Source organism: Pterocles gutturalis, unplaced genomic scaffold (assembly GCF_000699245.1).
Source record: "Pterocles gutturalis isolate BGI_N339 unplaced genomic scaffold, ASM69924v1 scaffold26351, whole genome shotgun sequence".
Lineage (NCBI taxonomy): Eukaryota > Metazoa > Chordata > Aves > Pterocliformes > Pteroclidae > Pterocles > Pterocles gutturalis.
The window spans coordinates 1,749-27,824 of NW_010106411.1; the positions used below are offsets into that span (position 1 = coordinate 1,749).

General features: G+C 42.6%; 1 protein-coding gene across 1 annotated transcript in view; it reads right to left on the minus strand.

The window, feature by feature from the left end:
* Positions 1-646: 646 nt before the first annotated feature.
* The window catches only part of ITPR1 (inositol 1,4,5-trisphosphate receptor, type 1), a gene marked incomplete at its 3' end in the record, with an annotated part of 143,837 nt that continues 118,407 nt past the window's right edge, over positions 647-26,076 (minus strand). The window contains exons 45-58 of the mRNA XM_010087777.1: positions 23,509-23,709; positions 21,706-21,816; positions 20,319-20,414; positions 19,212-19,334; positions 18,092-18,196; positions 17,058-17,250; positions 13,068-13,190; positions 9,575-9,750; positions 8,165-8,329; positions 6,301-6,496; positions 4,850-4,951; positions 3,044-3,183; positions 1,587-1,752; positions 647-807 (exon numbers count right to left, since the gene is read on the minus strand). Of these exons, the coding sequence (XP_010086079.1) occupies positions 647-807; positions 1,587-1,752; positions 3,044-3,183; positions 4,850-4,951; positions 6,301-6,496; positions 8,165-8,329; positions 9,575-9,750; positions 13,068-13,190; positions 17,058-17,250; positions 18,092-18,196; positions 19,212-19,334; positions 20,319-20,414; positions 21,706-21,816; positions 23,509-23,709 (2,058 nt within the window). The remainder of the gene's footprint in view (positions 808-1,586; positions 1,753-3,043; positions 3,184-4,849; positions 4,952-6,300; positions 6,497-8,164; positions 8,330-9,574; positions 9,751-13,067; positions 13,191-17,057; positions 17,251-18,091; positions 18,197-19,211; positions 19,335-20,318; positions 20,415-21,705; positions 21,817-23,508; positions 23,710-26,076) is intronic.

Below are 26,076 nucleotides of genomic sequence, written 5' to 3' on the forward strand. Positions count from 1 at the left end.
ATTCTCTCATTAGAAGGCTTACAACTGAGTAGATATGAATTTCAGCTTTTTACACTCATAAGCTAAAATCATATGACAACAAATCCTACAAGTCACTTGAAGATATTCATACTGGGACAGATTATAACCTGTTTGTTATACTTCAGACACTTCCACCAGCTTGAAAATACTCTCCCTAAAATACTAGTTATCAGAACAGAAGAGCTTCTCTTCACCTGCTTTAAAACCACAGAGCCTACCGAGCTGTCACTGCTCAGTGCCACCTCCTCGGGCTTGCACACGGGAGCGTTTTAGAGGCTGAGAACTGCAGGTACACAGAGGCAAATCCCTGTGTGACTGCGGTGCTCAGCACGTGTCGGCTCCCACGAGTGCCCCTGCCTGCACCATCCGTCTGCAGCGTGCTGCAATGTGCTGCCATCAACGCCACATCTTTTATCGAGTTATCTTGCCAAGTACATCTTAAGTTCATTATCTTTAGAAGATGCTTCTAAAAGGAAAGGCATTAGATTAAGCCTATTATTATAGAAAGTCTTACTCCAAGTTTTTGTTTACAGAATAAATAAAATACAGAGCACTATATTTACCAAATATGCCAGTAGATTGGTCTAATCTAGAAGAGAAAAAAAAAGCAAAACTCCAAACTCACCTTGATCATTTCTGCCACGTAACTTTCTGGTCCTGTATATTCTGTTGAGTCTTTTACTTTCACTAACACAATAAAGCACAGATAATGCCACATGTTGTGCTCTTCTTTAATGTGCTCTTCAAACGTGACTGTCTTGTTATCAAACTTATCTCTTTCCAAGCCTACAAGAGTAACACAGATATAACCCTTAGTATTTACAAACTGGTGCTAAGAAAATGAGCTCTAAGAACAAAACTTGTTTCTACAGTCTGCTGCACTTAACAGGCACAATCATTTCTAAATAAACACTGAGTAACAGGGAGGAACTCTAACAAATGGCCACAATGCAATGAGAAGGGGAAAGAAGGTGTAACAAGTACTGCTCACATTTACACATAACAGAACTTTTGGTTAAAAATGTAGCTACCCCGTACGCAATCAGTTTGTTGGATTTCATAATGCATCTCCTATTTTTAGGCAAAATGATACCAAAAGCAACATTTGCTTTGCCAGAAACTTGCAAAGGTTTTTTCTGTCAGTCTGTGTGTTACACAATTTCTGCATGACCACGTAATTTAACCACACCAGCCTCAAAGGGCTTGGCTGCTTAATTCCTAATCTATTAATGGGAAAAACTTTCACAGGCACTACTCCACACTCTGCACCCGTGGAAAAGAAATGACTGTTTATAATAGTCTCTTATTCCAATAGGAAACTATTCTTTGAAACACAGGAGAAACAGCCACTAAGGATTTTAGGAAAAAACTGGTATACTGAGCATACATTCCCCATCTCTTCCTGCTGCCAAGCTCCTATGCACGTGGTACCCGCGAATATCAACCAACTGAGGAATGCAAGGTAGAACAGCCAGTAACTCAAGACTCCCATTTCCTGCTAGTTTGCAGCTATCTCTGACTTTGACAGAGTAACCCCTTATTCTTAAGTGTGTTTCTACACTTACCACAAATAAAGCAAGTAGTTTTTAAGATTTCTTCTTTCTTCTGTTTTTCACTCCTTAAATCAGCAAAAGTGTCAATGATCACCCCAAAAATCAGGTTAAGGACAATAATGATGACCATGAAGAAGAATAACAGATCATATATCACTCTAGCAGCAAAGAGAGGTTCCTGCAAGATACATATTTTAATAATTAACAACCCAAATATGTGTACATCTAACCCTGACCATGCCCTTCTCAGTTCAGTAACAGAGCAAGCTGCCTGACCACCCCTCCCGTTGGAGGCTCTATTTCTGATGCTATCCAATGACAACTTACAACTCAAAACATTAAGTGAAACTAAAATGCAAGATTACCGAAAGAAAAGCCAAATTAGTCAGCTACCAGTGTGCGATCTCTACTGTCCTTTCCTCTCTTGTACATGCTGAAATTTGTTCTCTCCTCACCCCTGTACTGCAAGCCCATCCAAATTCTATCCTTACACTGATCTGCTTACATATTAATATAGTACCAGTGTCGACCATGAAGTCTTTTACTGGAATTTAACAGTATCCATTTCATTTATGCTAACAACCATGTATGTGGACATTCAGTTGGACTGCCCAGAACCCATTTAGCATGGGACCTGAATACCCAAAAATACCTAACCCCCATTTTCAGAAGCAACCTGCCAGCTGGGTGCCAAACTTTTAAGAATTACATAACTTTTAAACCATTGCAAGCTGGAAATAAGGCTAAATACTATAAAACACTTCAAAACTGCAGGCAATACAGAAAAGCATTCACTTCAAGACTGCTCCTTTGGCCCCTAACGTGGTTTGGGGGAATGACCAGAGGGAGGCCAGCCTGAGACTCAAATGGGCAGCTAAAGCAGCAGCTGTGTACGCAGCTTTGGGTATTATGAAAAATTCCTCCTGTTTTGATTGGTCTTGGTTCTCTGATGCTGGCTCCAAGCAACATCCTTCTGCCCTTCCCAGTTCCAGCTCCAACCTATCTCGGTCTGTATCTTCTCATCCATTCCCTGTTTCACACATCTTGCCTTTCCCTGGTGATGCTCCCCACAGAAACTCATGCCACTAGCATGGTATCACCTCCCACTGCCTTTTCATTCTGCTACCCCATGTTACTCTTTCACGAGGTCATATTTATCTGATTTCTTCCCATCCTGAACTCCCAAAATAGACTCTGCTGGCTACACCATTTCTGTTCTTTTGGGCCCCATTCTGGACAGCCCTCAAGCCCTAAAAAAAGGATGGGCAGAAGTTTGTTGGAACTGGCTGCTGTTTAATCTGATAATAAAGAGATTGAACTATATTACACAGGGAGAAAGCGTGGCCCCTTCTACCCACGATGTATCCTACATCTGTCTAAAGGAAGAGTACACACAGTGTCCCCAGCAGAACTAGATCCCCAGCCCTACATGGTTATCACTCTTCCACCCCCGTGCAGTGATAATTTACCTCTTTGGATGGTTTCCTGAGCACATCACCTACTCCACCCCCACTCCTGAGCCCGTGACTCAGTACAGTAACAATGCACATCAGTAACGTCTCGCACGTATGCTCTTTATTCTCTTCCTCCATTTCTTCAGCAATCAGTTCTATTAACACAGCAAGCAAAGACACGTTTAAAAGGCAAGATCAGTTTTTCAACAATTCTCTTCATTCTCTGCTCTCTCTCCCCTTTGTAAAAACTGCCGGATTTCCAGCCAGCACTGCAAACCTCCTTAACTCTTGCAAAGAGCTGATCCTCGGAGCGGGTCCCTGCTCCGGCTCCAGCCTGCCCTCCTCTCCCCACCAGCAGAAGTTTTCTTTTGTGCTTGAACTGCTGTCTTTGACTTGGTGAAATATCTCTTTCCATTTCTGTTAGCATGCATAGCTCAGATCACCAGATGCCTGTTTATACAGAATCGGAGCTTTTTGACAGCTCAGAGGACAAAGTGTTGCCTCTTACACTCTCCCTTGGTGCCTAACAGATTGCACAGCCTTTGGGCTGCACTCAAAATGGCAACTTCAACTTGGATTTTTCAAGTGGCTAAAATATCCCTGCTTAAGGAAACAGGATTTTACTAAAAAAGTAATGCACTCTGTTTGACCCTTTCTTCATCTGGCTGAAGCCTCCAACTTCACTGTTTCTGTTGCAGAACTGCTAGAATTAATTACCTAATCTCATATACCCTCCCTGTACCCATTAGAAGTCTCAAGACTTTCCCTTCATCATAAAAATGCTCATGAGCGGATCCCACCTTCCCACAGATAGCCTTAGAAAGGCCCAAATCCCTGTGCAATCCAGAAATACCCAAAACCCGAGACAGCAGAGAAATGGCCAAAGATTTGGGCATCATTAATATCCCTGGCCATGTAAAACCCTGATATCAGGCTGATTATTTATATTACAGAAACATCCCTGGAGTTTTATTTTCTGCAGCCAGAGTGTACAAAGACAAAGCAGCACACTCCTCCTAGAGCCGCATAAAGCAGCTATTCTTGTATCAATGTTGAATCTTCATTTATCAAAGAGGACACTTGAGCAAAACAGAGCCATCTCCTCTTGCGAGCATGGGCTCGTGGCCATTATTGACCTTTGAAACACTTCACCATATAAGAGCTCCACTTCTAAGAGAAACAGTGATGCTCTGTCTGGCTCTCACAACCAGCATCATAAATCTCTGAGAAGCAAATTACATTTTGTAGAAAATAAAACTGAAATATTTCAATAGCCAATCTGAGGCTGGTGATTATGCTACAAGTAATATCTCACATGCACTTTTTTGATCTCAAAAACCCCCAAACCTACCCTGTCTACTTAATCCACGGAGTACTTCCTGCCATGATATTAAAAGCAGTTTCCTTAGTTAGCTAGATAGAATAATGCTGACGATAGATGATGTTCTGCTCTGTATTTCACAGGGTGTTATCCTCTGAGATCACATTTAATAGCCTAATGTTTTAAAATAATGAACTTTGCAAAGAGGTAAACTGCATCACTTCCTTCTCAAATTGATGTAGAAAATTAAAGAGTGTTTTATCAGACTATGGTTTAGTTCTAAGTTTCTCTAGTTTAATCACTTCATGTATCAAATGTTATTGATGCTGCTGGCCTAAAATAATCCTATTTCAAGTTAGATAGTCTCACCATAGCTTTGTTCCCAAATTTATTAAATAGTTTTTTTTAAGAAATTACTATGTTTTTTAATTTAAGGTGCTTAACTAGAAAAAGTGTGAAAACTCAGAATGTGAGTTATGAATTCAATGGCAGATACTTACGGTCTGAAGGAATGACTGAAGAACAGTTTTCACTGCTCCCTGCTTTGCATACATCTGAATAGAGAAACTCTCCGGTCATGGTCTCACCTCGTTCCGTGCGATCTGAAAACAGAAGGTGATGAATTAAATGGAGAGTTTAACGTTTTGTATGCTTTGCAAGATTACTTCTCAGATATTAAGGCACCCCATCATATTCAGTGTGCAATTACTAGGCAGGTTTAGAATACTATCTTATCCTAGAGTTTAGAAGTACTTTCTGATTTACACATTCAATGTCTTTATATTCAAACATAAAATTATTCTTATTTCTGTGAATTAAAGACCTAAGTTGTGCATTTATTTTGAATCAGCTGCAAAGTTGAGAGAGTAATTGAAATTGTTCTGAAATTACTACATTCTAGTGCACAGTGAATTTTGAAGGTGCCTTGAAAACTTGCTTTTCAATGCCTTGCAAGTATCGAAACAAACCTGCTGCCACATAGTAATATGTCTGGCATTTCTCCAGCTGCATGGAAACGTGAAATAATAAGGTCAGTGAGGTTTTGGTCTCCCACAGGGTTGGCAGTAAAATTGGAAAAAACAGTGGGAATGTCAAATAATACTTGCCTGAATAGCTCAAGTGTCAAAGAGAGAACAAGGCAAACCCCAAGCCCCTCCTCTAACAAATTTCATTTCTGTGCTTCCCACCCACTAAGTTAATAGCTTGATGCTGCAGGTTGGAAAAAAAACCAACCAATTTTTAACTTACAATAAGCAAGGTCAGCACAGAAAAGTCTGCTACCAAGTTTAAACTGTAGCAAGTATTTGAAAGAGGTTAATACAGTCTATAAAGCTATGAGCAAACGAGAATTAGAGAGATAAACCTCTCCTTCACAGGAGCATCACTTTGATGCCCTTCATTTAAATTGAGTCTGCAATTTCAGATAAACCAGTAATTTTTGTTAACTGGAAACTAAACCCCCCCATTAAAAGTCAACATAAAGAGTAAAGATCTGGTAAACCGAGGCAGAACTGACTTCTCCCAGTATGGAGCTTTCTCCACAATGGCCTACCTAAAGTCTGCTTGCAATTAAACTGGGGGAGGGAGTAGGTGTAGCGGAATTAGATAATCTCAACTGTTTCAGCAAACGGTGAGGGGAGAAACCTCAACCGTGTGCAGAAGAGCCCAAGTGCCATCTCCAGGGGTTCCTCCTCCCCACCCCTCCTCATGCTGCAGCAGATTGCAGTGTTTTGTAAAAATACTGGGGTATCTGTTTGCCCCAATCAGTTTGACTGGTTTTAACTTTTATTTTCTATTTCAACAGTGTCCTTTGTAAGAAAGAAATTGTCAAGCTGGTGAGGCAACCAGTATGTCTTGCAAAAGGTGGAAAACATTCAGTCAGCACACCCCAGGGAACAAAGGCTGTTACTTTTTTCAATACAAACCATCAAAATGAGTCACTGGTACCAACCTGGTAATAATGTTTCGTTAGGGAGCTTGTCTACTTCCAGAATAAAGTCATCTTTGAAGAAGAGATACCCCACGATAGAGAACAGGTAGACCAAGATGAGAGCGAGCACAGCAGTCAGGATGATGGAACGCCCATTGCGAGTGACGCTCTTGATGACGTTCAGCAAGGTCTCTTCTCGGTACACCAGGTCGAAGAGCTGGGGAACAACAAAAAGAAGCAAATGCTGTTTTGCACATATACTACCAATACTACCGGTGGCATGCCAAATATTGGCACAACATGAGGTGGCATGTTAGCAATACCAACCTGATGTTTTAAAGAGCATTTAAAGCACATTTTTTACACCTTTTTATAGTTATCTGAAATTTAGCATATTGTCAAAGAAAAATACGGGGGTGAGGATGAGCTCCATCACCTCCACTGTACCAGTCGTGCGCCATGCACTTTGAAACATGAAGAACAGAGGCAGATGTATCCTCCTCGTCAGCTGCACTTCACAGACTCCAGTCCCAAGCAGCAGCACGGGAAGAAGTCCCTACCTAGGTTGAGAGCAGGCACTTCTTCCTCAAGTGCTATATAGCACAGTACATGCTTTAAACATAAAGCTACTAACATATACTGTTGTTTTTTTTTTTTAGTACTATCTGCCCCATCACAATCTTGAAATAGCTCATTTCAAAGTGCTGTTCGCTATTTCCTTTAAGTCTTAGTTTACTAAATATATAATTAAATGTGCATTATTTTTCCCAAATTCTTTGTTTAAATTTCATTACGGATGTTTCCTTTGTTTTTAACTCCCCTGGGTCTGTGACAATTCACTAGCACAGCCCAGGAAAGTTGCTAGCTATGCTGGCTGACAATGATTGAACGGGTATTTGTTAAACTGGACCTACCCAAATACAGAAAATAACCAATTCAGTTACCAGGGGACATAGTAAGCATCAAACAAAGGGATAAAAATAAAGTGTTCTCAATGGGATTTCAGGTTTGCTTTAGAAGTGACACATTTTCTCCACCAATACTAGATATACTCCTTCAGCGCTGATTCTTAGCAGTATTGTGTGGTGCAAGATGAATTCCACCCCAGACAGAAAAAACACATAGCCAGGCACTGTGTCAGTCGTGTGATGTCTGCAGTCTAGCTAAGGAGACACTCCAAAGTTAACCAACTGCTCAAAAAGCATGGACATTCTGTTATAGTTATTGACAACAACAGAGTAAACCAGCTTAAAGACTGCGTGTCTCTTCCTCGTAGCATGGTCACTCCAAAAGTGCAACTGTTCAGCTAACATTGCTATGGCTAGATTTTTCAATGATTTTTTTTTTTTTTTTTTTTTTTTTTTTGCATGTAAGAGCTTGTATGACCTTAAGAAGGCTTAAACCTTCACCAGGTATTGACATAACCTGTACTAACATTTTAAATTGTTTTATTACCTCGGAAGTCAGAGCAGGGTCACAAGCAACACATCTATCCTAGAAAACCTGGACCTTTGAATCCTGAGGAGCAACACAGAGAGGAATGCTACATACCTTCACTGCAACTGCATGCACTTTTATTGCAATTAAAAATTTTAACTAAATTTAACCTTAAACACATCTTGGACAATATACTTGAGAAGAACAAAAGAGTCTCCACTTGTCTGAAAAAATCAGGCAGAAGAGGTGTGGCAGGAGTCCCGCAGCCTCCCGCTGTAACTTCTCCCGGGCAGAATCTCCCCTTGTGCAGTTCTGAACGGGATGCCCATACAACAGCTTCCCAGTAGTAAACCAGAAAGCAAGTGGTGTTATGACACATCTAGATATGCCTGAGATGGGACTTTATGAACACATACAAAACCATTCAAAGGTTAAAATGAATACCTACCAACAAACTATAAAAAAATTCGTGTACGAAGAGCCCCAGAGCGCAAATCAGAAGGTACAGCAGGTGATACAGGAACTCTACATCCATGATCATTGCCTTGTATCCTCTAGTGAAGGTTCCGCAGTTACCCACAAAACTCATCAGAAAAATTATTTTATTACAAACCTAACAAGAGATGAACCAGGTATTAGTTACAATATGTGTGAGATAACTCAGCCCCATTATGATATCAATGACCGTGCTGAATTGTCTCTTACACAACAGTCACCACCTCCTTCCTGCTGCCTTTTCTGCACAGCTGAGACAGCGAGCCAAACCTACAACTGCACACGTCTAATAAAACCTGTGCACTGCCCCCAGTCTCCAGACTGTTGTAAAAGGGCATCAAGACTAAGTTTTAAAGAAGAAAGTAAAAACTCCCTGGTGCGAGAGGTAAACCTTCCAAAAAAAAAAAAAAAAAAAAAAATCAAACCCTGTTCTAAGCATGGCACTTTCTGCAGTCCAGTAGCTCTCTAGCCTACAGCAACTCTTACATTTCTGGAACACTCCCTATCGCTGGCTAATAACCAAGTGCTCCACATGCCCTCAGCAATTCACTCTCAGCTCATGCACCCAGAAATCCTCCTGTGTAGCACCAGCCATCAACACCAAAGGCAGGCTGCCTCCGACTTACCTGGAACCTGCTAAACGCTACAATTACCACCAACAACCCTTGCAATGCAGCTCTGCCTCTGCAGCACACAGCACTCATGATGTGTTTTGAAGACAAGGAGTGCTATTAAGTGATGCACTGGAAAGCTGGGCACTTTGTAATAAAGGCAAAGACTTTCAGAAGATGCATCTTTGCACAGCTCCCACTGACTCAGTCAGAGAGAAACGCTTTCGGCTCGCTTGCCACAAGAGACCGTGAGTATTCGGGTTTGGGTGTTAATGAAGCTGTCTGGTGGCTCAGCTTACATGCTCGGTCCACGCACTACTGCAGCAAAACTGCTTAGTGCCAGCTTTGGGCTGGCAGGTAGACTGCAGACAGGCGTTTGGGAAATGCATTGTTTAGTGCATCTTACACAACCTCGAAAATACTGCAGCTTAGTCACTGCATGGGAGACGGGTTTGAGCAACTATCTGTGTGCTTTAGGGTCACAGAGACTTCTTTACATTTCTGGCTGGGGCAGGAGCTATTTCTAGACTGTGGCAAAACTGAGTGAAACCTTAGAGGTCTCCAGCCTGGGGAACCAGGATTAAATGAACAACAGCAAAGCACTTCTGCTAGAAACAGTCCAAAGAGGGAATTACTCCTCCCACCAGTTCCACCACAATGTCCCAGGCTATTTTTGCCTGACATCACAAGCAGGTAAGAAACCCCTACATAAGGTGCAAGAGAACTTCAAAAAAAGCCCACCCAATACTTACATTGAATGCACCCAGAAGAAATAAAGTGGGCTGTAAACCAACTGAAAATATTAGTCGTAATATTGTAGAAGCGATTAAGGCTCGGATGCCGTGAGGCTTGGGAAGAGCTATAACGATAGCCAGGGATATCAGCATCGCTGTCCACAGCAAGCCCGACAAGTGGGGCTCCAGGGTGCCTAAGGGGAGAGGAGAAACAAAACCCATCTCAATACTTTGTATAACCAAACAAAACCAAAATAACCAAATAAATGCAATTTTATCTTATCTTTGGTGGAGCATTGTTTAGCCTCGTGAACAGACATTACTAATTTCAAAGCGGTAAGTGGAACATCTGAGCCCAATGAATTCAGCAGATTTTAATTACAAACTTGTTACTGAAGCATTACGCAAATGATAAGTGCCAGTGTTATAGGATTCTTCATTTTAGCGTTCATTACTTATACACCTCGAATGCTGAAAAGGAGAGGCACTTTGTCAATGCGTTCTGGAGAGGCATTGAATGGGGAGGCAAGGACAGACAACGCTCCTCCAGGTCCAGATTCACAGCAGATTCTCCCATTACGCTTTTGGTCAAAAACCTTGTACCAGTTTTTGTCATCTCTTGCTATTTCTGGTTCTATTTAGGCTGTCCCATGAGATGCTCTGCTTACATAACATCAGCCCGTGTTGCTAAAAATACACTTCTCTGAAAGAGCCGTAAAAAATACTCAGCTGAAAGTACCGTTTACCCTGGGTTTATGTGGAATTTAAGAGATATCTTTTTCTTAAAACTGACATTAAAAAAATGCTTTTCTTCAAGCAGCTGGTACCTCAACAGACAAAAAGGCAGGACCCCTCACATTTCACAGCACCCTGCAGCCCATCTGCAAGAACGTACTTGAAGGACTGCTGTGTCTTACTGGCAAGAAATTCACCGAGGGCTTTTTTCTCCCCCCACCCAAACCCAGGCGGCTTAGGAAATATTACTCTCATCTGACTACCACGAGCAGCCATTTAATTTTGTTCCAAATCACTGTAGATTAATAAAGACAGCAGAGGATAGATAGAAATTAAAACTTAATAAGCGTAAAGTTGAACAGATGTTTCTGCTGTCTGAAGGGAGTTTGGGATCCCAGAGCGACACCGCCACCGCTACTGGAGCTGTCAAACAGCAGAAAGTGCAGAGCTCAAAACAGAGTCACCCGAGCGGGAACAATGAACAGCACAGAGAGGAGAGAGAGAAAAAAAACGTGCAGAAGCTCATTGGGGAATGACTTGGGAAGTGCCGCAAGAGGCAGATCCTGAAGGATCCTGCCTGCACCTGCACAGGTGTCGGATCATCCCATCTATTACAAAGCCATCCACAGCACACAAATACATTTGCTTTCACAAGTTTCAGCAGCTCCTAGCAGCCCTGTAAAAATAACTAGAGTTAACAAAGTCCTCAGCTGTTGCCCATCTCGTGAATTCTCACCCTTCCAGTACAGAATTCCAGGCATCCAGCTTTGTTTCTGCTCCTCAAGTCAGAGGCATTACAGCTTCTGCTACAGCCAGATGCTGACCAGCTGTTCAGTTCACCATGTCTGGGCAACTTAAGACACTGACAACTTCACCCAAGCGGTCTGTTTTGAAAAGTCTTTTTTTAAAGAAGAATATAAAATACACGTGTTTATTTTGTATTTTTGATTGTAAGTAGTAGAGGAAAACATTTTATCAAATATTACCCGAGAAATAAAGTATTTCAAATATGCAGAGCAGGGTATCTTCAAAATGCCAGATGATCCCCACCATGTCTTGCAACTTGTAATCTCAACAAATTTATTTAATACCAGCTTTCTTAGCAGGCATAAATACAGACTTTTACATTTTAACTTGTGATCTTTGAAACCAAAGACAGAAAATTCAGTTGTTCCCCATGCTTGTTAAAGCCTTCCAACCAACTGCTGCCCAGAAGGGGATCCGGGTCGCCCCAGGTATAGCCACAGGAACCACTGCCTGTTGTTGCAGAAGGTAACTATAACTCCTCCCCCTCTCCAGAATTTGGACTAAAATATCCTGTACCTTCCCACAGGCTCCATCAGGATGCAGAACCCCTAAAGGCAAGTTTTCCGTGCCCACTGCCTTTACCCCACTGCAAGCACAAGCTGCTGTCAAACACACTGCTTGGACAGAACTACGTCTCTCCACCATCTAAATTAACTGGTGAGCTGCAAAAAGGCTGAAGCGGCTTTTATGCCACACATGTGGAGCTCAGCTGACAAATTCATTATGTTCAGGATACTTCCATCTTTGAGCTGCCTTGTCTTTGGGTCCTGTAGTTAGCAATGAAGGCAAGAAAGGTTCAGGGGGAAGTTCAACCAGAAAAGATAAGCATCGAACTGGCCCTGTTGCATTGTGAATCTCAAAGAAAAGGAAGTGAAGGCTTGAACATGAATCACCCTCTCCAGGAGGAGGTTTTACTGCTGGGCTCCTTATTTACTCCAGTTGACACGGACATGGCAAAATCTCTTACTTGGGTACCTCCTTTACACTGGCTTTGCAAGTGATAAACAAGATAGAGACATTCACAGGAATATTTCTCCCGATTTCCAGATTCTTGCTGACATGACTCCACCCCTCAACCTGCCCTGGGGCATGTCTCTTGGTAGAGGCTGGATCTGAGGCAGAGCAGCTGAATCTCACCAGGACTCCCCTGGGAGCATTTATCGAGTTGGCTCTAAGAACCACCACTGTCGCACAAACCCACTGTTTGGATCAAACACAACTTCCATGAGACCTCTTACAGCAAGATTGTGCAATCCCACATGAGCCACATGTGTTAACCCAAACTTTATGTCAGAAACGATAGCGAGCCCAGCTGCTACCCGCTGATGGCAAGGAACCTCGGAGCGGCAGGGTGCTCCCAAGACAGGGGACACGGCTGGGGCGCTCAGGGGACACGGCTGGGACGCTCCTCCTTGCTTCCCAGGGGTCAGGGACTCCTTGGAGAGACAGTAACAGAGGGAAGATGGGCTCTTTTTCTGTATCCTCCATCGATCTCTAACAGCACGAGGCAGGACCCTTTGCCCTCACCCGCCAACACAGAGTAATCTAATTCACCCCACCTCAACACTCCTGAAGCGCTAAGTTACCAGGAAAGTTTTATGGAAAATTACCTTAATAAAATGCAAGCTCAAGGAAAACAACGAATAAACATTTCTCCTATTTTTAGTTCAATACTTAATTACAGAAGTTTAAAACAAAGTAGAACAGTCAAGTAATTAAAGGTGGATGTCTGTCTTTGATAATTTTTCCCCCTAGGAAAAAGCACAGCTCAACATTTTCCTTAGAAATGACTCAAGGAAAACTAAGCCAGAGAATAGCACAATTTAAATCAAGGCAATTAAAAAAAAGCCAGTTTCTGTTCTCCTACCCCCATTGAAGTAAACAGGGATGCACAGACACAAGTGGGGGGCAGAATTTGGCTCATTATACCTTATTTGTTCACGTATTTTTGAATGTTAAATATTGGTACCTCCTCGAATTCCTTTGAATGGATAGAAAAATGCTACAAGCAGGTTCATAAGGACAGCCAGGTTAAAGGAAATACTGCTCCAGAAGGACATGTTGCGAGCACACCAGTATAGGAAAGGTTGAGCTGCAAAAGAAAAAAATAATTCTTTTTAGTGGAGCACTTAAAAAATAAAAGGTCTATATAAAAAAATAAATCTTAACCAAAGCTCAGTTTATTTTCAGTTTGCCTAAAAGCACAGCATAGAATCACAGAATGGTTTGGGTTGGGAGGGACCTTAAAGACCATCCAGTTCCAACCCCCCTGCCATGGGCAGGGACACCTCCCACTAGCCCAGGTTGCTCAAAGCCTCATCCAGCCTGGCCTTGAACACCTCCAGGGATGCACAGCATCAACAGCAGTAATATTCATGGCTTATTCTGAAGTTTATTTGATTACTCTTTATCTTTGGGGTACTTCCAGTTTCCTACAGAATGCTTTAAGGCAAAGAACTCATGTTACAAAGGAAAGTATTGTCAAACATGATTTAACAGCAGCATGAGTTCAGAAATGCAGAGGTCAAGGACTTCAGGTTTCCCCTAGTAATACCCTTTGTACTCCAGAGTCACACAAAGAACAATTAGGAGGAAGAAAACGTGCACGCGTTAGCAACGGTTGAGCTTCAGCCCCATCCCTCTGAGTTACGCTGCTGCCAGCAGCTCACCTACGTGAGACGCTGCCCACCTTCACACTTCTTTTCTGCTGCAGCAAGCCAGAAAAAACGCAGCAAAGACAGGACAAGGTGGACAATTAAGACCCAAAATGCAGCATAGCATCACAGCAATAAAGCTAAAACGTTTAGGACTAGCTGCCAAGAAAGTAAGACAACTTTAACCTAATAATAGACCACTATAGCCCCAGAGTAGTGACCGAGTTGCAACATCTGCACAGAGCCAAGCATACTGTTAAACAACTGTACATTTTACATTTTTAACATTATGTAGAAATACTTTTTTTGAGAAGACTCCTAATTTTGATAACCTCTGCAGCTAGAGGCAAGAGGCACAGAAAGCAAAAAGATGCACTTTCCAAAGTGGTTGCAGACCACAAGACTACAAGGACAGCAAAGAAGCTGCCTTACAGTAACTCCCTCTGCCTCAAGGCAAAATCCCTGATTTTAGCTCTTGCAGGCTTATTGTACAGCAAATTGTGTGCTCCTGAAATCTAGACTGGCAAAAAAGAAAATTCTATTAAAAATGCTCTTGAAGAAGGGAAAGAAAGAACATTTTGGTCTGTTGGGAGGAGGTAACGTACAGGTATCAGAAAGCAAAGGAAAAGAAGCTCTCAGTGAAATTCAGGGAAAAGATGAAAATGAGCAAACTCTGGGGCTGAAGAGTAAATTAATGAATGCAGCAATCCTAAGCCTCACAGTAGCCACCGCCTCTCTTCAGCAAATCACCTCTTCTAGCATCCTAAGCAAAAAAAAATGGGTTAAAAGGATTACACAATGCCTCATTATACCAAGTTGAAATGCACATAAAAAGGCAATGTATTGAGCAGCTGAATGCAAAGGCAAGGACTACAAAAGGTACCCCGTCACTGCAAGAATACAAGCTTCATTGCACCTAATTAGCCAGGCTCATTAAGCCTCACCGAAATGCGATGTAGCAAAGTTTCAAATATACCATGCATTGATTTCTATATTATTTCTATTCTCAATTTTGTTTTAACTGGAAGAATTTGCAAGCATGTAGAATTAATTTGTATGAAATTGTTATACGGAGGTTCATTATCAAGTTCCAGGTTTTACTTGAAACCTTCCTTTGGGGATGGGCACAGACTATCTGCCCTTTGCAGCACTTCTGCCTACTTTTAGCAGGCTCATTCCAATTTCTTAATTAAGACTTTGGGAGACTTATGGTGCTTAGATTATGGGTTAGCAGCATAAGCTGAAGGAGCAAACACACAAGTCTTTAAAAGACTTTTTAAAAAGGTCTTTCTCAGGTTCGAATAAACTGTAAGCGGTATCACACGAGCACTGCATAAAGCACTGCCAGCCAGTCACGTCTCAAAAACACAAACCTGTATTTAAGATGTGAGAAACAACTGTACAAACATCTAGTATCACCCAGAGGCCAGACAAGACCAGAATATTAGGAGACAGACTAAATGATTCCAGTTCCTTAAACAAAACCAAAACATTTGCTACTTCTGCAGGTGGATCTTGATCAATGTGTGGTCTGTTGTTAATTATGGATGTTTTCACAGCTTGCCTGGAGATAGCCTCAAGGACAATTAAAGTAACTAAAAAAATCTAGACTTAAACAACAAAATCTAACAGAATATAAAGAAGCTGTCAAAGTTGCCCATTTGTTTAGGATGTAAAATGCTCCCATATTCTTGTAGAGCTCTTAGAAAGCATTTTAGGAAGCAGCTTCCTGGGGATTTCAATGCTGTCAATCAAAAGTACTAATCCATTGTTCAGTCGAAATAACTCCACTCTAGATAGTATTCATACACAAGAAAAGTATTTCAGTTGAGATGACCAAGTTTCAGGTGGTCTTATCTTTACCCCACTTTGATAGTCTTAAATAATACGATTACAATTCTTCACTCTGTTAAAAGATCTACTAACATATATATACACATATATAACATATATATATACATACACCCCAACAATCAGAAGCAAATATTGAGTTTCTGTTACCAAATGTGCAACACATCAGCAGCTCTAGTGTGAACTGTGCATATGCATCCTAAAAACAAACTGGAGAGAGTCCAGGCTCTTCCTTGGAGGTGCACAGCGAAAGGGCGAAATGCAATGGTCAGAGGTTACAACAAAGGAAATAACTTTATGAAAAATAATTGTCACAGTGAGGAAGGTCAAGGGGTCCCTTCTCACTTAATTTTTTCCTATGATATGCAACGCTGATTTCTGCAAGGTCTCTACTGGGGGAAAGCCTTTGCTAACCACGCTGGTGTGGATTGCCAGGCATTGCCGGCAGGTTTCGGTGGCTGACAGCAGCACACAGCTGTGAAGAATCCGCTCACATTTGCTCTAGGGGGTGGTTCTGGGCCAGTCTGCATGCTGGGGCTAATAACTGGGGTTTAGCTGATTCGAGCTTGGGGAACAACAGTGGTATCAGATGGTAGATGTTGACTTGAGCAGGAGATAACTGCTTTATCTCTCACATTTCAGAGGGTCATAGTTCATAAATACTGACCGCCCCTCACTGCCCACTGAAGCTGAGTCTCACATGCAACATTTCTCCCTGAGCAAAATAAGAATTTTTTTTTTTTAATAATTTTAAGCAAGGGAGTTAGAAAGTTTACTGGGGCACTGTATGGAGTAAAATATAACTAAGTTTTTCTAGCTCCCAGTGGGAATGTCAGAGGCAAAAGCAGTGCTTGAAAATGCTCGCTTTCAGGTATTTTAGCATCACAGGGCCAGAAGAAACTTAATTAGCATGTCTGCCTACCTATTCCTTGCCCAAAGACAGGATGAACTCTACTTTTACTGTTACTGGAAAATGCATGTTTAACCTGTTCCTGAATACCTCCATTGCTGGAGATGCCAGAAACCCACGCTGCATTACCCAGCCTTCCTCCTCCTTGCAATGCAAGGGAACTGCTTTGTGCATCCAGTGCAGGGAAGAACAGAGCACTGCTTTCTTCAGCTGTGTCCTCTCCATTTCTCTCTGCCACCAAATGCCTTCTCATTTAAGCTAAACCTCCACAAATTTGTTCCTTCCTGTTGGATCTTAAAAAAGCTGACCTGTGATCCTTCTTACCACTCTCCCCTGGATCCCCTCCAGTTGGTCCATATTGCTCTTGCCTTCATTACAGCAGATTGCCATCGTGCAGAGGAGCAAACTCCTTCAAACAATTATCAAGGTTGCTGCCACACTGGGGAACCATCTGCTACTGAGTGAACGTTTCAAACTCCAAAAACCTGACCTCAGCGCTCTGCTGGTAATGCTCCACGCAACCACACTGCCAACAGCAACCTACCTCGCAATTTCTTCTGCCAGTTCATCTCATTAAAGAGGTCTTCTGATTTCATGAAGAAGTCGTTGATCTTGCTGCCTTGTTCATCCCTCTCCGTGGTATAATATATCCGCAGCTTGGACTCCTTCGTGAGGAATTCACATATACTGGGCACGGGGAAGACGATTTGCTCCATGGTACGGTCTGACCTGACAATCTGAACAGTGGCCTTATTAGAGTTCTTCCTAGTTTTTAAATGCTTTTATTTCTTGGTTCGTCTCCTTTTCCACCTGCACCTTTCAAACCAGCTACATGTAGAAACTTGGACACATTTCTGTAGAACAGCAGCTTGACAGAGACTTAATTTAATTTACCTTTCAAAGCAGGCCCACATTAGCTCCAAGATTGATCATTTCTATGCTGTGGTCTTATCCTGGCCATATGGTTCTTAGCTGGGATTTCCAAGAGGCCAAGTGAACCCTGCACCAAAGCTGCGCCGAATTTCAGAGCAACCTGGTCACCCAGTTCAGGAATCTGAGCAAATTTTAGCCACACATTGCACAGGCAAGTATGAGGAATAATAGTTATACTTATATTGCTTATTAGAGAGTTCAGTGAACCCTCAATTTTTCTGCATGTTTTACTTTTAAAAAGCTTCTTAGATTGCACATCAGGCCAAACTGTCATTTTAATGCAGTCAGAATGGCAAAAGCTATCACTAACTTTATGGATTCAGCAATAGTACCGGCCAAAATGTAACAGAAGCGAAGTTACACTTCCTCCTGCCAACACAGCTCTGCTCAGCTCCATCTTAAAGCCCACACGACAGCTCAAAAATAGCTCCCCCCCAGCGGCTGTCAAAAAATAAAATAAAAAAATAAGTACACGTATATTCTTATGTCAAAGATGACAGTCCACACACAGGTAGTCAGTTCAATCAAAATATCCTGTATAATGTAACTGGTGTTTAACTCCACCGCTTCTCTTCCAAGCAGCTCTTTCGGCAGCAGATCATTCCCCCCACACACACCTCCCGGCAGCCACCGGTTTCCCCGTACCTCAATCTGCGCCGTGTGCTTGGCATAGAACTCCAGAGCCTCGTCTCCCTCTATCTGACCTCCCGGCTTCAGCATGTTCTGCAGCTCTTTGTTATGACGAGCCAACTAAAATACAGGAATGCAAAGGGAGTGGGAGACACCAGATGTCTCTCTATGATATTAAATTTCTGATTTTTGGCATAAAAAAAATAGCATGCAGTCAGCTGCTAAGAAAGGGCAAAGTTGACAGAAGGCTTGTTCTATTCCAACCAGACACCCTGCAGCTCTATTCTGGGAGCAAGTCAGAATGATTCAAATATGTATTTTTTTAATATCCATGTTATACTCCTCTTTTATCCTCTCCCACCCTTTGCCTGACTTGGGAAGCTTCTTGAACATTCACATTCAGTCTAGGTCTATCCTTCTACACCCACCCTGATTCAAAGGTGTGTGAATCACACAAGTATCTCGGCAGGGACAGAAGGGAAAATTTGCATTAATTGAAAAGCAGATGCACAGAGCACAGCTCCAAAAATGCTTCTGGATGCTCCAAATTCATCTTAGAGCATAATGATGGGTTTTCTTCTCAGATGCAAAAGGAACAAGGACTCTCTAATGGAGTGATACGTGAAGCATCAATATATTAAGAAGATTTAGATATTTTTTCCTTGGTCTTTTACCTTTTAAACACCACATTGTATCAATACAATGAACCTGACTGGCTCCAACATAGATGACGTGAGACCCAATGTGGTAAGAACTATAAAAGCAGAGCGAGATTTCCGCTTACAGTTTAAGTGACCCATGAGTAGAACTTCTTTGGGAATATAAAGTAACCTTTGATACAGCTGAAAAATAATACATTGCTCCCCAGTACTGCCAAGAACTTGAATCACGTGTCTTCAGAAACTTGACCAAGAGCCTGCCTGCTTCCCATTATAAAAGAAAACTCCAAAAATTTTCTTCTGTTACAGAATTTTCTTTTCTGATTCTTTAAGGACTGGAACTGGTGTGATAAAAAGAGAACATGCAGTGAGTTTGTCTCAGAGGTGAAGGATTAAAATAGTTCCAGTGCAAAGCAGACCTCTTGCTATTCAGTTTGTGCCATTTGGTGCTACAAAAGCTGTAGGTGAAATTCTACCTGGTGAGCCAATATATAAATGTTGTGCCCCACATTCCTTGGAGATGCCGCAAGATCTTCCCCGTTCTCTCCATCCTCAAATTCTACCTCTCCCTGCAGATAAGCCTTCTTTATCACTTCCACCTAGAAAGAGAGACACAGTCCAGTGAAGAGACAGCTCAGGCTGAGGGCTGACATTTGCTAAGGCCAGCATACATTTGGCACTCTCACGGGGGTGAAGGGGAGCCAGGTTTGTACATTCAAGAGGTCAGCAGGCTTCTCAACATCTGGGATAAAACAGGAGACCTGAACTCAGCACCTTTCAGCTCAGCTCGTCAACACAAGAAGCTTCACGTTCCCCTCTAGCTAATATATTCTGGGCCACCCCCGCTGCACCACATTCTGACCTCCGACCTCCGCCATAGCTACATGCACTGAGACAAGTCGGCTCTGTTTCAGCTGTACTTTGAATCTCCTGTTTGTGTTTTCATCAGTTAGCACATTAACCAGCCCAAAAGCCTGCTGGAGTCTACTGAGCAGCTTTTAGGCCACAAGAAATTTTTGTTTCTTTCTGTCTCTTGTGCAAATGGCTTCTGCACATGGATTTCAAAGCCTCAGATGATGTGCATTCCCTGCCTTACACACGATGCCGAATGCCTCCTCTGTAGCATTCCGCATGGCTTCTCTAATCGCTTTTGCTGCCTGGGAACTAGATAGGCCCATCCCCTGTGGATATTAGAGAGTCACAGAATGGTTTGGGTTGGAAAGGACCTTAAAGACCATTGAGTTCCACCCCCCTGCCATGGACAGGGACAGCTCCCACTAGCCCAGGTTGCTCAAAGCCTCATCCAGCCTGGCCTTGAACCCCTCCAGGGATGGGGCATCCACAGCTTCTCTGGGCAACCCGGGCCACTGCCTCACCACCCGCACAGGAAAACATTTCTTCCTAATATCTGATCTAATTTTGCACTCATAGAACCAAATCCTGGAAAGGTCTTCCAGCTGGCAGCAATCCATGCACAAACCTCTGCAGCACCTCAGGGATAGATGCGGCCACACCAGTCTCCCCAGTGCCACTCTACGTGGCTCGAAGGGAGTTGGGAGTTTCAGAGTGACCCAAGGACTCACCAGCTCTTTGGGCCTCATGTTGTAGAGGATCCTCTCCGCATTCTCGCTGTCGTGCCTACTCTCCATGATCGCCAAGAGCAGTTTCGAAGCGTTGTTCTGCAGGGATGGAAGAACAGTGGCCATCAACTGCCAGGATTCAAAAAAGGAGGGTATCCAGCTTGAGTCCCTGCTGTCCAGAAGGGCTCAAGATACCTCGATACCTTGTTTCTACAAATATGAGCTGCAGGCAAGGCAGAGCCTCCCAGCCAACCTACTGCAGGACTCTGACAGCCTCACCTCCCCTCTCCTCTAATTATTGAGATACACAACTTAGTAGTATTTTTTTAATCAGTTTATTTCCTACTTATTGGGGAACATCAAATTAACCCAACCGAGGGTTCAGATTTCTAAAACGCATAGGTTTCAAGATTGTGTGTATGATTTTATTTTGTTTTAAAGATACTGCAGCATTACTACAAGCTCTCAACTCCAAAATGGTTCAGCTCAGCTTTACTCAAGATACTGTTGATTAAATCAAAGGACAGCCAAGGCTGGAGACCGAGACGTGCTTCACTGCTTTTAGATGAAAATTACTCTGTGACCTGCTCATGCCAAGAAACAGAGGGAGGAAATGGGAAACTACCACAAGGCACCAGACTACTTTAACACGAACAATTAAGATTAAAATCCATCATGACTGACAATAAAAGCCAATAAAACTATTTAATTTTGAAGTATAATGCTAATTGAGTCTAAAAGCATTTTTTATTTAGAACAATAAAAAACCCACATTACCCATAATAATGGTGTGAGTCGGCAACGGAAAACAACTAGACACTGCACTATAGGACAGGGCAATAAATCAAAAAAGAAATATTTCTAAACCATATGCTGAGAAGCAGGAGTACCCTCTGACTACTGTTGCTAGAAGACAACCTGCTAGTGTATTCTGAAACCAGCAGCAGGGCTAATTATTTCAACATTAATATGAACAGCCCTAAAAAAATTCCTGATGACTAAACACCAACTGATTAAACAACAGCAATAAACTATTAGGAAACTAGATGTAGCACGAGAAATTTTACTTCCATTGTAGATATAAAAGCTCACCAACACTGGAAAAGTTTTCATCAGCTTTAAATTTTTAACAGGAAATTATTTTAGGATTCCTCAGCATATCATGACTGCCTGCATCCCTCCCATCTGAAAACTGGTGGCTCTATGTTATCATTCAAAAGATGAAATACCTGTGACAAACAATCTTTGGGCACTGTCTCCAGCTTGTTGAAGCATGTAATTTTTTGGCACTTATGAACATTGCGATATAATAAACACCCACATAATTCCAACAATAAAATTATATTTCATCTTACTGTTATAACGTGGAACACAGAAAATATTCACTTGCCTTCAGCTCCAACACAAGGTCCATCCTCTTCTTCCCCAAAGGGTTGATGTCATTGAGAATTAACGCTGTGATGATGTCAATACCATTGGACTCATGAGTAGCAATGCAGTTCTGTCCAAAGAAAATTAATCAAACTTCACAAATTGTCTACACTAAAAATGCAGCCTAGCCTGGTGACCCAGCCAGAAGAGTCACCTCTTTGATCACCCTGGAAGCTGTTAGAGATGGATAACTGAACAGAAAACTCCCATCAGTGGAATAACAAGCGATTAAGGCATTTTGTTTCAAGCTTTTCCTATCATCAGCCATGGCACGTCCTACTGAAACCACCCAGCCTCAGGAAGCAGAAAGCAACACAGTTGATAAATGAAGTATTTACATGCCAAAGTGTCCGGGCTGAACACATAGCTAAGGAAGAACACTGTTTTGCTAAGATTAGGGGGAGTTTTGTTTATTTTAGATGTGCCAATTAACACCTACTTCAATCCTTTCTAACCAAAGAATGTGAATTTCCATAACCTTCTTGCTTACCCTTTAACCCTGCTTTTAGAATGGCAATAACTAAAACACACAAGCCGACAGTAGCTTGCTAGCATCAAAATCCAGATCCCTGCTGCGGTTGAGTTCCACTGTAAAGATGCATACCCATCTCTAAAGGTGGTTATTCCACCTGGTCCTTATTATGGAGAGAAACTCTTGGTTATGAACTGACATGCACAGCCATCTCTTTAGCATGGTTTATTCTAGACCTCAGACTTCGCTGGACTCATTGAAACAGCTCTAGCAAGAGTCACATTCAGCCCAAAGGCAGAACGGACCTGACTAATGGGTGGTGCGGCTCTAAGACACGGCTGTACAACCTGCGGGACGGCGGTGTGGTGAAGGGGACAAGCATGGCCAAGCAGCACAGCAGCCCTTGCCCCCAATCCTTCCCACTGGAGCAAACTGTCATTCCCAACCACCTAAAAACTCCTGGTTATGCAAACCAATTACCTTCTCATATTCCTTGCTGATTGTTCAACCTTCGAGGCACAGAGTAGACCAAGCCCAGCTGTGGGTCAGAAACTGCTCTGACAGGACCAGTGTCGTTATTCAGTTGTGCCTTCCCACTAACATGGTGACTGAAACCACCAAGCTTGTTTTCAAACAGTTAATCCTGCTCAGAACAGATGACTGACACTCAGCTTGGTTTTCGGGGTGCTGGACAGAGGCTGCTTCACGCCCCAGCAGACACTTGGTGGTCCTCACCAGGAACCAACCCACACTCACGGGGAACCACCACCAAGTCCCTGCACAAGCACAGGAACAGTTGGCAGGGACACGCACCTGGTTCTACCCACAAGACTATGTCTGAAAACAACTTCAGCCCCATGGTTATCACCCTCATTAATGAAGCTACAGAGCTCAGCCTTCTCCCTGTCAGGCTGGGGAGCCACATTTCTGGCCTCATTTGCAACAGAGCTTGGTTTTAGCAATATTTTTACTATAAAGTATTTCAAGTACAAAAATTCCCCACTCTCCCTGTCTGTCAAGTCTAATAAAACAAATCTTAGCAAAGCAGAAAAATCTCTACTGCTTTGAGTGGTTCAGCTCCTCAGAGAGGGCCCTGAGAAAGAGAAGTTGATTGAGTTTATTAGGGGGGGAAAAAAAAAAAAACACAAAACCAAAGCAACAAACAAAACTAAACCCCCTTTGTAGGGCAAATAAAGTGAGCAGCATTGTAAGATATAACACAAGTCCGTAAGACTGAGAGCCACGCCCAGCAGAGCAAAAAAATGCTTTTGACAGGTCTGGATGTATTACCTGGTTTTCATGGCAAGGCCCCTGACAGTACTCGGTCAAACTTTCCAGAGTCTGGTTGATCAGTGCTACATTTTTCTCATTTATGTACAGACCAAGAAGTCCAAGTCCACCAGTTGTGCTTCCACAGATACAGTCCAGAAACTGCAGCGTCTCGCAGACCAAATTGTAATTTGTCTTGTTGTTCTGGCAGCGAAGGAAATTCTGCAAGGAGGGAAAAAGCAAAAAAAAAAAAAAACCAAACATACAAACTGATGTTTGGATCATAACATTTTATTAAGTTCATCAACCTGCAATTGCAGTGTATGGTATATTGCTCTAATTTCACTGGAGCCTGGACAAGCAATTTAAGCCTCTTTCAGAGCTTGCTTGCAATGTGCTGCTCTCTTGAGCAGCTTGTTGGCGTCAAATTTTATAGAAGACAAGCAGCAATAAACAGAGAGCATCCATTAGAGCAGTGAAACCCAACACGGAACAGGCCATTCACTGCGGATCAGAAAGCTCTCCTGAGTCTGGGTGCTTTCCTTCCACCTGCTGCATTTCTCTGCTAACCATCACTCAAGGTTCTCTCTCTCTCCTCCTGAGACCTTTCTCCAAGACAGAAGCAGCAGTTCCCTGGCTCTGGCTTCACAGCAGCACCATGTGCGCAAGCGACGAGGAGGCACCTGCCTGCATGCCTTGAAGGAAGGCGTCTCGAAATGCAATTCTCTCAACTGCATTTCTTCCCACATAATTATTGTAATCCTTGCTTGAAGCTGCTGATTAGGAAGCAACTCCTCTAATGAAATGACAGGTTTATCAGCATGGATTAAAGATGCTTCCTCTCCTGTATTCCAAAAAAAAAAAAAAAAACCCAAACCAAATCAAAACAAAGAAGGACAATTAATGAAAAACAATTTCCCAGTGACTCAGATGCTGTTTGTCAGTGCGTTCCCAGCGGCACGCTGGATAGACACTTTTCTCGAGTTTCAGGAGGAGAACTCCCATCTAGGTTAACTCTAGAAACTCTTCACCTGAAAGGTGAAAAAAACCCTCAGAAAACAAGATGCATGGGACTATGGAACCAGCAAGGTCTTTTCCACAAGCCTGCAGAGGAGCGCTGGTAACGGATTGCCTCTAGTGCCTGCGTCAGACTAATAAGTCTTTTAAGGCAAACAGACTGAGGAATTGCCAGATTCAATTGAAGGCTAAGCTAAAAAAGGAAAATGCTGTCTATGAACGTAGACTAAAGGTGACAGTGATTCAGCACATTTCAACTGATTGCTCATTTAGTATCCTGACTTTTGATTAACTTGTCAGAATACAGAATGGTGCATGCTACAGAAATCGGAGATCATGCCTCCCCCTCCAGGAAAAAAAGCAAAAATAATGGATAATACTGAAAGTGATGAAACAAAATGCTCCCTGTCTGCACTACAGCATTTATTCTGATTAGAGATAGTTTTATACCAGCCTTAGCTTCTAGATCCCAAGTCAGTAAACACAAAGGAAAGAGGAATAGGGCACAGGAGGCAGAAGGACAGTGTTAGATGTCCGAACAAGGGGAAGGAAAAAATTACAGAAAATGAGACCCAGCTGCACTGTGAGAAACTGCCCCAGGGAATGTCTGCTGCCATCTCAGCCGTACAGATCGAGCTCTTCAGTTTGTCATCCAGAGCATCTCCCAGGCCTCAGAGGCAACACAACTCTTCAGTACCAAACATGCCACCCTACTGCTTTTAGTGGGAGCGAACCTGAGCTGCACGCCATCCGCAAGACCAGAATAAAGAGTGACAGTTGCAGATTCAGCTAGAACATAGGAAACATATGGAGCTTGGGGAATCTTGAGGAGAAAAGAGGAAAAAAGAGCATTTATACTGCCTAACTTTCAGCATCCTGTATACTCAGTTGAGAGAAATACATTCCGATGGGATGCAGTGCGCTCACAGTCAGGCAGTTGTTAAACTCCTGTCTTTGTGAAAAACCTCCTGGAGATCTCTCGCTAGCTAACTTCATGCTACTATCCATTTTTAGGGAGCCCAGACCTCCCCACTTCTCTAATACACAACCAGACAGGGCTACACTTCCAAGGGCAGCGTCTACAGCCAGGTCTTAATGCCTCTGCAGCATGTTGGGGTGTCAGAAACTTTGCTGCCTAAAGCCAAGTACCCTTCAGAGAAAACACAATGGCTAAAAATAAAATTGTTTACTTTCAGAATACTAGCTCAGTTTGTTCAAGCAGGGATGAACGCAGAATCCTTGGAAGGAACAGTTCTACCATTTATGTGGGAAATTTCCCCAAAAGCCTAAATGTTTTCTTTGGACAATCTTTCTTTTAGCAGAAAACTGATCCCTAATTGGAAAAACTTTGCAAAGAACATAAATAAGAAGAAAGTCTTAGTATGAAGTTGTATTTAAGTGATCAGATTTTCTTTACAAGCACTCAGGTAAGAGGAGGCATTTTTCACTGAATACAGGCTTGCCCTTTGGTCCTATACAGTTAATTCTCACACACACTTCTTGCCTAAAATGTGGCAAGCTAAGCCAGCTCATTCTCTGCATGCGGTAGTACTGCTCCACCAGGCAAATTAT